Genomic DNA, 13208 nt, shown 5'->3' with positions numbered 1-13208 from the left:
TCATCATGATATTTTCAGTGGGTGACAATAGCCAGGAATCATCAATATTGCCTTTACTAACTCTCATGTGTTGCATTTTAGGAAGTATTTTGGAAGTGTTTAATAAGCAAAGCATTGTACTTAAGCAGGGAATTTTGCTCTTAATTTCCATGAGATAAGCAGAATACCAACAGCATTTTTGTCATTGCGTGACAGCACATGAGAAAAGCAGCTATGCTTAAAAGCAAATTTTTGATTGCCTAAAGATGCTGCCAGTTTCAAGGTTAATCCTTTGCCCTGGCCTGGGCTACATGCAGAGACCCAGGGCTGGTACCTGCAGCTTTCAACAAGAGTTGGGTTTCTCAGCCTAAAACCCTGAATCCTTGCTTTATTTTTGGACAGCAAAAAAAGAAAATCAAAATGGGAAGTTACAAAGGCACTTATCCTACTTAAGTTATTCAACCCAGTGTCCTTGACATGTTTTGCTTCTCTGTTGTAGAAATCAGAGGGATTTTTATTAAGTGTGTCTTGCTGATCACATGGTCACATAGGGCTCTTGCCTGTCACAACCACAATTGTTATTTGTGTGTTGGAGTTATTTGGGTGAACATCCGACACTTGTGCTCTGAACTGCTTCAGCAGAGACTGAAATCTGCAGCCTCCAGAGCAGCCCTGTTCAGCACAGTGGCTTTAAAACTTGTTTCATCTTAATGCTCACACATCTTTGCTGAGGAAATGGATGGTAAAGACATTCAGGGCAGAAGGTTCAGGGCTTTGACTGTGTCATTACAGATAATTCACAGAGAAACTGCCTCCTCTAATTTATTTTTTATCTTGATAAAATGACAGCCAAAAATCTTTGACATTCCAGGTCTGCCTCAGTTCTCACTTGGCAAAGTCACTCCTCTGGGAGTAGATTTTGGCTTGCTTTTAACTGCTTGCTGCTGCTATGTGATGTTTGGATTAGACTAATGTGTGGGGAAAGTTAATTTGTTCCTACACTTCAGGCCACAGGCTAGAATTCAGGCAATCTGAACTCATTCCTCTGAGCTCCTGCATGACCTTGAGTGAGAAACAAAAACTTTCTGATGTTTTATTCCCTCATTTGAAAACAGAGCTTTGCTTTCTGCCTCGTACCCCCATGCCTTGCATTTGTGATTGCTCGTAAATCCAGAGGACTCTCTCTTACCATGTGAACATACAAATGAAGCCCTGAATTTCCCAAAGACTGCCGTGGCTCTCTGTGATGACAGTGTTGGTACATGGCTGTACAAGGTACTCTGTGTCTCAGGTACATCTAATGAGCTTGGGGACCCTGCTGGGGACACAATGCCATTTACATTTCCCACCTCAGTACTGATGTTTGGTGCAATTCAGTATTCAACTCAGCTGAAGTTTCTGGAGATGAGCTTAGCATTAGGATTGTTTTGATTGTTGATGTACTCAAATTAAAGATGCAAAGCTAGTAGTAATTAAAAGCACAGTCTGTTTTTGGTTTGTTTTTTTTTTTTTTTTAGTATCCCACTGTGTTCCCTCTTTTGATATCATGAGTTTGTTAGTAATGATTACAGAAACATAAAACCTTCATCCTAACTTTCAATACACATGCTGAATCATGGCTGTTTATCTTACTAACTCCTGTAATATCTCACTACACTCCTGTAATAACACACAAATGACACAGTATGTATCTGCCCCAAACCACTGCCATCTGAATTATAATTGCATTTTTTGATGATGACAAGATGGTTGCAAGAAATCACAGCCTTTCATGCATTTTAAATTCATTGTTGAAATTCCATGAAAATATATGAAAGTGGACCTTGCCTTCCTAATGACACACAGAACTGCAGTCTTGTAATGCACATCCAGTCACACAAGTTGAATTATTCTGCATAATCCTGAGGGGCTGTTATTGATTCCTGTGGGGCACAGAAGACCTAGTACTGTAAAAAGAGCTCATTGCTGAGTTGAGCTGACAGAACCGACAGTCAGGATAAATTATGTGATCAGCACAATTCACTATTTGGTGTTGAAAAAGAAGTACATGTGAAAAGTATCAAGCCTGCTAAAGGGCACCTTTCTATTCAGTTGCTGATTTGAAAAACTAAGGCCATCTGTCTGAAAGCAAGGATTTACACAGGAAAATGTGTTTTTCAGTTCTTGGTCAAATTGGATCTGAGTATCTGTTAAATATTAAGAATATACTTTAAACATATCTAGATTAAAGGTGTGATATGTGTAGATGTTCAGTTCCAGTGAAAATATCTCTGAATTATTTCTTTTGTTGACAGAAAAATGCTGAAGAAGGAAAGGGTTAATCTAAAGAAAGCATAAAGAATTAATCCATGAAAACCCTCCAACAGCAACCGGGTCTCTTTCTTGCAAGGGATAATTAAATCTATTGTCAGCATCCCTAAGGAAGACACAGAAGTCAGTGCATAATTAAAGACTTTAAAATGCAATATGAAACATGGGAACCAAAATTAAAACCTTGAGCTGTGTTTGTTCCATTTTTTAATACTTCCATTTAGATACAAATACTCAAAGTCAATAAGGAAAATGCATTATTGCAATTTTCAGGGTAAGATTCCAATGGTGTGTTTGAGGGAGAGAATCCTGCTAGGTGGGTCTGACATCCTCCAAAATATTGAGAGCTGCCCACAAGTAATCAAAGTACAAAAACATTGTTCCAAACTGTGTGGGATGTTTCTTGATACACCCTGAGGCAGGAAGCTTCTCTGAGTTTTTGGTGATGTCCAGGTCTTGTGTGCACTGGAGGCTCCTTTGGTCAAGGTGCAGGATAAAGGTGCACTTGGCTCAGGAGGCAGCACCAGCAAGGAGGGAGAGAGGAATATTTTGTATATGCTTCAAAAAAACCTGGACATTTAATGAGAAAATCCCTTAGAAAATAGTAAATGTTTGATTTACATTTTAACTTATGTTGTCTAGGCAGGTAAAGGTTTTAATATAGGGCCTTGGGAAACTTGTTTTTAATTATGGGGGCTACTTTTCTGGCTAAAAGTTCTCAAGGCTCAGCACATGCTTAAGCCTTTGGCTGCACAAGAGTCTTTATCAAGATTCCAGTGTACTTCAGGTTATATCCAAGCTTGTGCATATTGCAGAGAAAGGGGTTGGTCTAAATAACATAATTAATTAATCCAAGAAAACACTCCAACAGCAGCAGTGTCTGTCTCCTGCAAGTAATGCAGGGAGTTTTGTATCTGCCTTAATTGGGCTAAATGCTTCAGAAAAATCCTACTATGTAGTATTGAGCATGACAAAGTGAAAAGGAAAAGCTGGAAAAAACCAGGAGGGGTTTCTGCAAGATATATGGATAGACATCAAATTGTTGCAGAACAAAACTTCTCTTGGTGAAACAACCTCTTTCAAGAGGCTCTGGAGAGGTGCCAGAGACAGTGACAGCTGGGTTGGCTTAAATCAGGTGTGAGCTATGTGGAAAATGTTTGGATTTTGGCTCATCTGCTTTCTCTTCCTGTCTTACTCTGCCCATGTTCTTACCTGGCACAGATAAAATATTAGAACAAGTCAAAACACAGTCTCTTTGTTTTCCTGACTTTTCTGTCCCTCTTCCGAAGCTAGAATTTTAAATGTCAGATTTTCAAAATGTCGCATTTTCAGAGGAGTATTATAGCCTGGATCTTACTCAATGGAAAATGTATTTCCAGTTCAAAGGATTATAAAACAGGAAAGGCCAAGACAAATGAAAAAGACTGGGGGAGCAGCAGCTGAACCTTTTCCCTAACTAGATTTTCAGTTGTTTCTGTAGCATCTTCTCTACCTAGAAACTGAAATCTAAATCTTGTATGCCTTAGAAATGGCTCCTTTTCCTGGCTACACCTTGAACAGTGTGAGTTTCATGGCCATGGACAGAATGAAGACAAGAGAAAAAAAAAGGTTCATTAGAACACAAATTTTGACACCTGCAGAAATGAGGCTATTCTGAAAGGCTGACACCTTTTGCATCTTCTGCTGTTAACCTCAGATATGTGGAGGAATATTCCACAACTTGAAACAGTTGTCAGCTGCATGACCTCAGATATATAGAGCTGATAAATCCAGCAGGGGCACTATGGTGGCACAGTTTTAACCATGAGAAAGGCTTTTGCCCCAGCAGCGTGGCTTTACTGTTCAAAGACATCATCTCCTTCAGAGTAAGAAAAGATGACTAAAACCATAATAATGACAGACCTGGAGGAAGTGGGAGAGCATCAAAGGGTACTTCAGAGATCTCTGTATTTGGTCTGAGCACAGCACTGGACTTTAGATAATAATAGTTCCCCTCTAAAAGAGGTTCAGAGGTAATGTGTGGTCACTTCTGGCTGTGGAAGTGGATCCCATTTAGTGGCTTCTGTTGGCTCAGCCAAACAGACACGAGTGCCCAAAGCATCATGTTTGAAACTGCACATCTTCTAATCACTCAGGTCAACAAAGGACATAACTTTGTTCTGAAGACCATCTCCCCTGCCACACCTTCAGTCTGGGATTCTCCACAACAGAGAAACACAGTTATTTTAGTCTCATCTATTTGGAAGCAACAGAGCTTCCAGCAGGGTGCCAGGGCAGTGTTAAAAAAAGACTTCAGTCTGTTAAAAGAGAGCATCTGGGAAAATTTGTTGCTCTTGCCATGATCAGGTACAGCTCCTCTCCTTTTGCTTTCCATTCAGGCAAGCCTCCACTATTTCTGCCTCCACAACGAGTTATAAAAAGACTGAGAGAACATGAGGAATATAAAAGTTCTGTTACAATTTCCTGTTATAGTCACATACATTCACATATCTCTTTGTGGTGTGCAAAACTGTCTGATGGAAGCCATTCACACAGGTACCTTCATTCCAGAAAGGGAATTGGGCATCCAGAGGACTGTTTCTCTCTTAAAGGAAGAGAGGGAGAAAAAGGAAGAAAGAAAATAAAAGAAGAAGAAACAAACCCAAAGTAAATGAAATGTCCTTTCAGCCAATTTTATGAAAGGTTATTAATGATCAGCTATTAATTTTCCATCATCCCAGATAGTGGCCACTGCTTGAGTGCACCAGGCTGTGGAGGTGCCCCACAGCAGTAGCCAGCAAGCGTGGACATAGCCAGCATGAGCTCCCTGCAGAGCCAGAGGGGATTTCCTAGGGAGTGAGGATGTTTAAAGGTAAGGCAAGATGCTGCATCTTACATGGAAGGAGGCACCTTCAGCAGCCAAGGCTGTTTGACAGGTCAGTGCAGGCTGTGCCTCTGGTTCCTCACACCGTGTTACTGTTCTCTGCTTGTCTGGGTCTCCGTGCTGATTCCATCTCTGAAAAGCAAAACAGAGTGTTTCAATCCTTTCTCTTTCACCACAGGGAGACCTCCAGAGATCCCTCATTCAGGTGGATTTTGGAGATGGCATCGCTGTGTCATATGCCAATCTCAGCTCCACAGAAGATGGGATCAAGCACATCTACCAGAGCGTGGGCATATTCCGAGTGACCGTGCTGGTGGAAAACAGCCTGGGCTCTGACAGCGCTGTGCTCTACCTGCATGTGACCTGTATGTATGGGCATTCCCTTGTTAGAATTGCTGCTTGTGGCTAGAGGTGACATTTGGAATTGACAGCTGGGTCCAGAGTGGTGGGAAATGGTGAATGTTCACCTGTCCTCCAGACAGATTGTTGATTCGGGACTGAGAGGAAATGTAGATTCATTAAGGCTGGAAAAGACCTCTAAGATCATGGAGTCTAATTAACTTTTGCTTTTTAAACCTTGTTTTACCTCTAATTTTGAATAGTCAAATTTGGGACACGTCAAAGGACTGTCCAGCCCTTTCTGAAATTATCAAGCTTACACTTCCAGAACAATAAAGCCACCCAGGAATCTTTAATGACTTTTAGAAGCTCTGAATTTTTCTTTGTGCATGTTTTGCCCTCTAATGAAACACACCCACCTCTGGGATGGAAACCAGTGCATTTCAGTATTTCTGTTGTCATAGGAACCAAAATCTTTGTATTAAATAGTGTTGCAAAAAATTGCTATCCTCACATTGCTTGTCTGCTATTCTTTTTAACATTTTTATACTTTGTATGTGTCTGATTTACAACTGAAATCTATCCCAAGTTCTTGGATAAAACCAACATTGTATTATTTCATATTTATTCTAGCACATCGTTATGAACCCAAAGGGTCAATCTATTTATCGAGATTTTGTAACATTTTTAATGGATTTTGTTTGGGGCCATAATTTTCTTTATACAGTGGGTTTTTTGTTTGCTATTTTATGTTTTTACTGTGTGCCTCTGTGCCAGATTAACTGAGAAAAAAGGAAATTACAAAACACGAAGTTACATTTACAGAAATATTGTTTACCATCTACCAAACTAACTCCACCTATTGTGTAGATATTTGGCACATTCCCTACACTTCACCTCTAGTTTTGGGGTTAGCTCACACAGCATGAAAGCAGCTGCCTTTCCAGGGTAGGAGAGCAGCTCTTTAATGGAGAACCATTGTGTCAACAGATGGCAACAGAGGGAGGCAGGAGTGTGGGAGATATGATTTTTGTGGAGGACTAGAGGAGTAGGAGCAAATTCCCACCTGAATAACCCCCTTCAAAAACACCTTTGGTTGGCAGGTGTCCAGCCTCCAATCACTCATAGTATCTTTTTGGTCTACAGCTGCTGTATTTCATTTTCTTGAGACACTGAAGGCTTATGAACCATTTTGATTGTTTAAACTGTACAAGAAATAAACAATATTCAGATTTTTTTTGTGTGATTTAGCAGCTGATAGTGATGTTTCTGTGTTTTGCATTGCCAGCACACTATTGAAACACTGAGTGATCATTGCAGCCAGGCCCAGATTACAGGTGCCAGACCCCTGGAGAAGTGAGAGCTCTGAGGGATAATTCTCACCTTTCTCTACATGACAAGAATTAGGGACTGCAGAACAGGTTACAACGAGCATGGTGCCACTCAGACTAGCAATAGACTTGCTGAGGATGTACAGGGATGTACAGTGGATCCAGACCCTGCAGTCTAACACCCTGATCCACAATAGTTTATAAACCCTGTTGGAATGCTTGCACTGCCACTCAGCCCTCTGCTGACTATTCTGCTTGGAATGTTTGAGCTTGGCCTTTGGGGAGCTTTTCAAAAATATCTCTCCTTAAAATAGACACACACTGTATTGTAAGATGCACAGACAAGCAATGCACAGGCTGAACATGCAGAGTTTTAGGAAGGGCTGCAGACAGGGTGATCCCGGGTTACAGGGTTAATACCTGAGTGTCTGCAGCCAGACCTGGGCCTTCCAGCACCTTCCTTACTGTGGCCAGAACTCCTGCAGGAAAAACTGCAGGTGCTGAACCTTGGTGCTTGTGGACTCAAAGGTAAACGTGAAGCCTTCATCCCATGCCCTCCTCATCCTGCTGCAGCCAGGAGCCAGTGCAGAGAAGCAGTTTCTTTCCTGCAGTTGCTCCAGGGTTCAGAAATGCAGGTTACTGTGAGGCAGGAGCATTTTGAGGTGGATAATATAAACTGCTGGACAGTATAAACTGTGGTAGTAAACTGCTCAAGCCAACAGCCTGCCTCGTAGCTGTCCTGATGAGTCAAAATTTTCTCCTGGAAAGTTAGTTATAGATTTGCCTGGATGCTTCAGGATGACATCACCTGTGTGAGTGAGCCTTTTCAGAAGCTTCTCCCTTTCAGTTTTCTGGAGCTTGTACAGTTTTTTTCCCCCTGGGAGAGATGAAGGCCGTAACCTCCATAACCCTGCAGGAAGCTCAGAAATTAATTTTCTTGCATCCTCTTCAAGCTTACCTGGGAGAAAGCAGAGTCCTAGCAGGAGGGCTGATCCAGAGTGAGCTATCCCCATCTGCTGGCCAGATAACAGCTCAGCTTTGCAGCCTCCTTGACCCAGCTGTGCTGGGACCTTGCCAGGCACAGCTGGGCTGCTTGAGCTGCTTTTTCATGTCCTTCCTAGCCAATGTATGGGGAAAGTCCAAGGAGGTGCATGGAGAGATTTGTTTGAGATCTATTCAGAGCAGTGATGCAGTAATGTTGGAGAGTATCAGACTTCTCATAGGCTCCATCATTCCAGTTGTCACTGCATTTAGCTGAGGAAGTTGCTGTTTTTCATGTCTTAGGGTCTTGCTGAAAGCAGGAACAGCGTGGTGATGGAAGTGGATCTGAGCAGGAGGATGCCAATAAAATCACAAGGGTGAAATTGTGGCATCTCATGAATTTCAAGAATGTTGACTGCTGCTTGTAAAAGGCAAAATAAGCCATGGTCTCATGTATAACAGGCTTTGGTTAATCTGATCATGGATAGCTCTTAATTGGGCTGCTTCAGTTTGAGCAGTGGATGTGTCTACAACCCAGAGAAAGATGCATTTCAGTAATAAATCAGGAGCACTGGTGCTTTGTTTATACAGTCTGATTTTGGAGAGCTTTTTTCCTCACTCTGCCTATTGTGCTATACAGGATGCTTTCTCCAGAGTATGTGGTGTTCATTTAGGCTGAAAAGCAAGGTCTAAGTGGTGATTCATGTATGGGGTACATTCTGAAAGATCCTCCTTGGAAATACATAAAATTCTCTAGCAATGCATCTCAACTCATTATGAACAATGCAAGTCTGTGGTTCTCATCACTGGGGAGCTCACAGATGTGTAGATGTGGCCTTAATTTGTTTGAGGAACCCACATCCTCATGTCACCTGAGGTTTCTTTATTTTTCTTCCCCTGTCACTCAGGACAATTGCTTTGTTCTCTTAGTGAACAGTCAGAACACATTTTAAAAATAATCTATAGAACAAGATTTAACAACAAAGGCCCATCTGTTTCCAGAAGATGGGAAATGTGCAACCCTGGGCAGAATGTCACTTGTTGAATGAATTATGTTCTGTTTATACTGAAGAAATAAAAGAGTTTATTGATGAAAAGGAGGGAATATAAGGTAATGTTAAAATGCAGACACTCAGTGAATAGCTGCCTTCAGAAAGAGTTTCTGCAGAAGTTCACCAAATCATAGCAGTAAGAGACTTCATGTCTGCTGAAGCCCTTTGTCCTGCACATTCTTGTCTTTCCAGTGAAGGCCATATTCACACAACAGGGCTCTGTCCCTATTGTAAAAGTCATGTAAGCTCCTGACTTTGACATTCATGCAGTAGAGAGTTCAAGTTTTTCAGCTCCAGTTACAGGGGTGGCTCTTGTTCTCTGAGGAATAGATTGAAGCCTTACTCTCTAGAAATGGCACCAAGCCAAAACATTCTGTCATGTCCCACAGTGATTTAGGGAAGACTTCTCTTCCCTAAACCAGTGGATATCCCACCCAGGTTGGCTTTTCAGATGGAGGGAGGACTGACCTGCTGCTCCTGTTTCTGCAGGTCCCCTGGAACATGTTCACTTGTCTCTGCCCTTTGTCACCACGAAGAACAAGGAGATCAATGCCACAGCTGTGCTGTGGCCAAGCCAAGTGGGAACACTCACTTATGTCTGGTGGTTTGGGAACAACACAGAGGTTTGTATTCCTGATTGACTGAGGTCAAAGTAATCCTGGAGGAGCTCTCTGACAGAAGAGGGAGGGAGAGAGGGATCTGGGAATGCTTCTATGTATGCACATATACGAGAAAATTATAAATCAAATACTGAGATACTGATGGTCCTTGGAAAGAGCAACATGGAAGTGTAAGTAGTGCCTTGTGTTTATGGCTGTGACTTAGCTGCAGGGTTTATTGTATTTCATGCAAGTTGCCATTACCTTTTTTTCCTTAATTCCATCCAAGGTGAACATAGTTAACCAAAATCTGAAAGAGTTTCTACTATTTTTCTTCACCCTCGTTTCTTCAGTAAAAAGAAGAAAAAAAGTAGGGGCTTTGGAAGATTTTTTTAGGAAAACAACCTTTCAAGCTGAAGCTGTTTTTCTATCTGGAACTGACCTATGCTGAGCCCCAGCATCCTAGGCTAAACCACATGTGCAAAAGGACCTTATTTATCATGTGCTACAGGTGGATGAAATGGTTCCTAGCACACCTCCCTGCCCCAGGGCTCTGCTCTGATTTGAGAGCATCATCCATCACGTTCTGCTGCCTCTGCTTGCAGTCTTGGTAAATCTACACAGACATTAGCACTGTTACTTCACATATAATTGTGGCTAAAGTACCCAGAAACCCTCATTAGTTTCTGAGAGAAGAGGTTGTCATGGATTTTGTAGAGCCAAGAGGGGCCTTCATAATCACCCATGGTTCTCTTCTGCATAATGCAGATTGGAGAGTTTGATCAGTACCTTCTGCTTTATTTAACTCTTTGTGACTAAGGCAGAACCTGACTTTTTATTGTTGCTGTTTTGCATTAGTAATTTTCCTCAGATGATGGGAAATGCACTGCTTCTCCTTTTGACCATCTCCTCCAACTATTTCCCCACAGCTAATTATTCTGAGCTTTGAACTCATGCACTGTGTTTGTAGTCTGAATTTATCTAGTCTGGGATTCAAGCTGTTGGATCTTGTTATGCCTTTTTGTGTAGATTAAAGAACTCTGTACTATCAGCAATCTTCTCCCCCTAGAGGTACTTACAGGCTGTGATTGTCACCTTTTAACCTTCCCTCTGATCTCCTAAACTCATAAGTGATCAGGGTTGGTCTGATTCTGTTCCCATTGAAGTGTGAATTTTACTATAGACTACAATGGCAACAGTTTGACTTAGCACTGGGTGCTTTGAAGATCTCATCCAGAGTTCATTAACAAGTGGAAAGAGAAGTTAAGGCAGAGTCTGCTGGAGGACACAACTCATTGGTAAACTGGATCACAGCTAAAGGGATCTGTGTCCTCTCAAGCATCTGCACTTACCAAAAACAATGTCTCTGTATCTAAGGATAACATGGGACAGCAAATGTGGAATCTTAATTTGGCTGGTTCTGTGACAACCCATTGAGTCACCTTAACTAAGGCACTTACACTAGGTTCAGGAAAGGAGGGTGCTACCTGAGCAGAGTGTTGCAGGACTGTATATCAGGATCTGGGTCTCTCTGGGGAGTGAACAAAGGTGAGCATTTTAACACAGGACCCAGAACAACCAACATGCTAAGTGGAAAGGAAGCACTGGAATCTTAAAACATAGCTCCTTTGGAAATTATAGGTACCTTACTCTGAGCTTCAGGAGAACATCCCTGTCTGGGATTTGTGTGCTCTCTCTAGGAAATTAGCTGTCATGTCACAGGGCCCCTCCTGAGTCTGAAATTTCCAATTTGGAACTAAGTCCCCAAACCATCCCAGTAGATAGAGAGCCAAACTCATTTTTGCTTTTCCCTTCCAGCCAAATTGACTGAATTTTCCAATTTATGATGTATTTGTAGCCACTGATCACATTGGAAGGGAGCATCACATTCACATTTTCTGTGGAAGGGATGAACACCATCACTGTTCAGGTCTCAGCAGGAAACACCATTCTTCAGGACACAAAGACTATTGCAGTATATGGTGAGTTCTTCCCCTTTTATTTCACACAGGATTCTCCATAGTCAACATTTAGAGAGCCAGGTTAGCTGGCAGCAACATGAGTTCTTTATTCCAGAATGCTTTGAGTGAGATTATAAATTGAATTCCAGGGTTACCAGTCCAGCATAATATCTCTGAAGGCCACTGACTGACATTAGTGCAGACTGACATGATTGCAGAGCATTGATCTCCTTCCCAGAGCCCTCTGCATGTGCTCCATCACTCTGATCATCCTACATGATTGTCAGAATGTTAGTTTGTTTTGTAAGCTGGTTTTCCCCCTTCTTGGCCAGCAGAGGCCTCTTAACTCACACAAAAGCTGCTCAGTTTGAAAGATAAATCAATGCTGTGTGCTGCATTTCTGCACAGAAATTTGTACTGATTTGACATTGTTCTCATGCATCACAAGCAGTTAGGGCTCACAGATACCATAGAGTAGATGGAGCCTAAACCCCACTGGGAATCCCAATAGTGATCAATGTGGGCACCTCTGCTAACAGCAAGAGATTAGGTAGATTTTTCCAAGGCCAGTCCTCTCCCCACATTTATCCCTATTCCTTCCCATTAATATCTCTAGGGCTTGGGGCATATCTATGAGAGTCCAGTCACAGCTTCCTACACAGGGTGTGCCTGCTCCAGAAGTCAAATTGAGGGTAACATTCCATTTACATTCCCAGCACAGCTCCCTTTGCAGTGCTATTAATCCACTCCAGTAAGGACTGATCACCTTTTCCAGTTCCAAGACACTCCAGTGATGAATCTCCCAGGTTCTCCACATCTCTCAGGGAGTCTCTCAGGCACACTGCTGGATTCCCTCACAGTCTGTGCACCATCTGCAAACTCATCAATCAAAACATGAGCTGCACCAGGTTTCACAAGGTTCTGACCCCTCATTTGGCATTGAGGCATTTCAGCCTTTACTCACCATTCTGTCATTGTGTCTGCAGAGAAATTTCAGTCCCTGAGGTTATCATTCTCTCCAAACCTTGATGACTACAACCCAGATATCCCAGAGTGGAGAAGGGACATCAGCAGAGTAGTCAAGAGAGCCCTGGTGGAGGTAAGCTGAGTGCATCACCTGTGTTCCAAGGGTCCTGGTCCTGATTTGTTCCTTCTTTAGGATTGGATCAGCTGTTCTCTCAAGGTGTCTCTTTGTTTCCACCTCCCAGAAGAGGAGAATTGAAAGTGTTTGAAGCCAGCATCCTAAATTTTAGACAGGTGAAATTATCTCATGACAATTTGGTGCCCAGAGTCAGCCTTCAGTGTAAAGCAGTGCTGTTCTAATGGAATTGCAAATATGCTGTAGGAAACTTGTGAGACCAAAAATGAAACAATCTGCATTTTTACTAAGCAGAAGAACACCACAGCAAGTACTTTAAGTTCTTCATACAGCATGAGGCTCACAGGGCAGGATTGGATGCTGGTTTTCCCATCAACACTGTAGAGAGGTTCTGAAGTCCCTTCTTTAACTATGGAACAGAATGTCACAACAATATTCTTGTGTAGCTGAAAATTTGGATTTGAAATGGAGGAGGTAAGAATTGGAAGAGAAGGCTGGAGTTTCTCAGCTCAGTAGAAAAATAGTGCAAGGAATTGTTTGAAATAGTGTTTCTGCTTTTTTTAAAAAAAAAGATACTCAGATTTTGAAAGGACAAAAGGCTTGCTGATGTTATTAGCAAGCTTAAGTGTTATTTGTGGCATCATCTGTGCAAAAACTCTAGAGAAATTGTGTATTAATCAGGTGCACAAACTTG

At 42.0% G+C, this 13208-nt stretch overlaps 1 protein-coding gene across 4 annotated transcripts in view; it reads left to right on the top strand.

The window, feature by feature from the left end:
- SORCS1 (sortilin related VPS10 domain containing receptor 1) overlaps window positions 1-13208 on the top strand; it is a 259464-nt gene that overhangs the window by 226547 nt on the left and 19709 nt on the right. For all 4 annotated transcript variants that reach the window (XM_079313142.1, XM_079313140.1, XM_079313141.1 and 1 more), the window contains exons 19-22: window positions 5331-5517; window positions 9345-9478; window positions 11313-11436; window positions 12402-12514. In XM_079313142.1, the coding sequence (XP_079169268.1) occupies window positions 5331-5517; window positions 9345-9478; window positions 11313-11436; window positions 12402-12514 (558 nt within the window). The remainder of the gene's footprint in view (window positions 1-5330; window positions 5518-9344; window positions 9479-11312; window positions 11437-12401; window positions 12515-13208) is intronic.

The sequence above is a fragment of the Erithacus rubecula genome, assembly GCF_903797595.1.
Source record: "Erithacus rubecula genome assembly, chromosome: 9".
In the NCBI taxonomy this organism is placed as follows: Eukaryota; Metazoa; Chordata; class Aves; order Passeriformes; family Muscicapidae; genus Erithacus; species Erithacus rubecula.
This window is presented reverse-complemented; position numbering and strand designations above follow the sequence as displayed.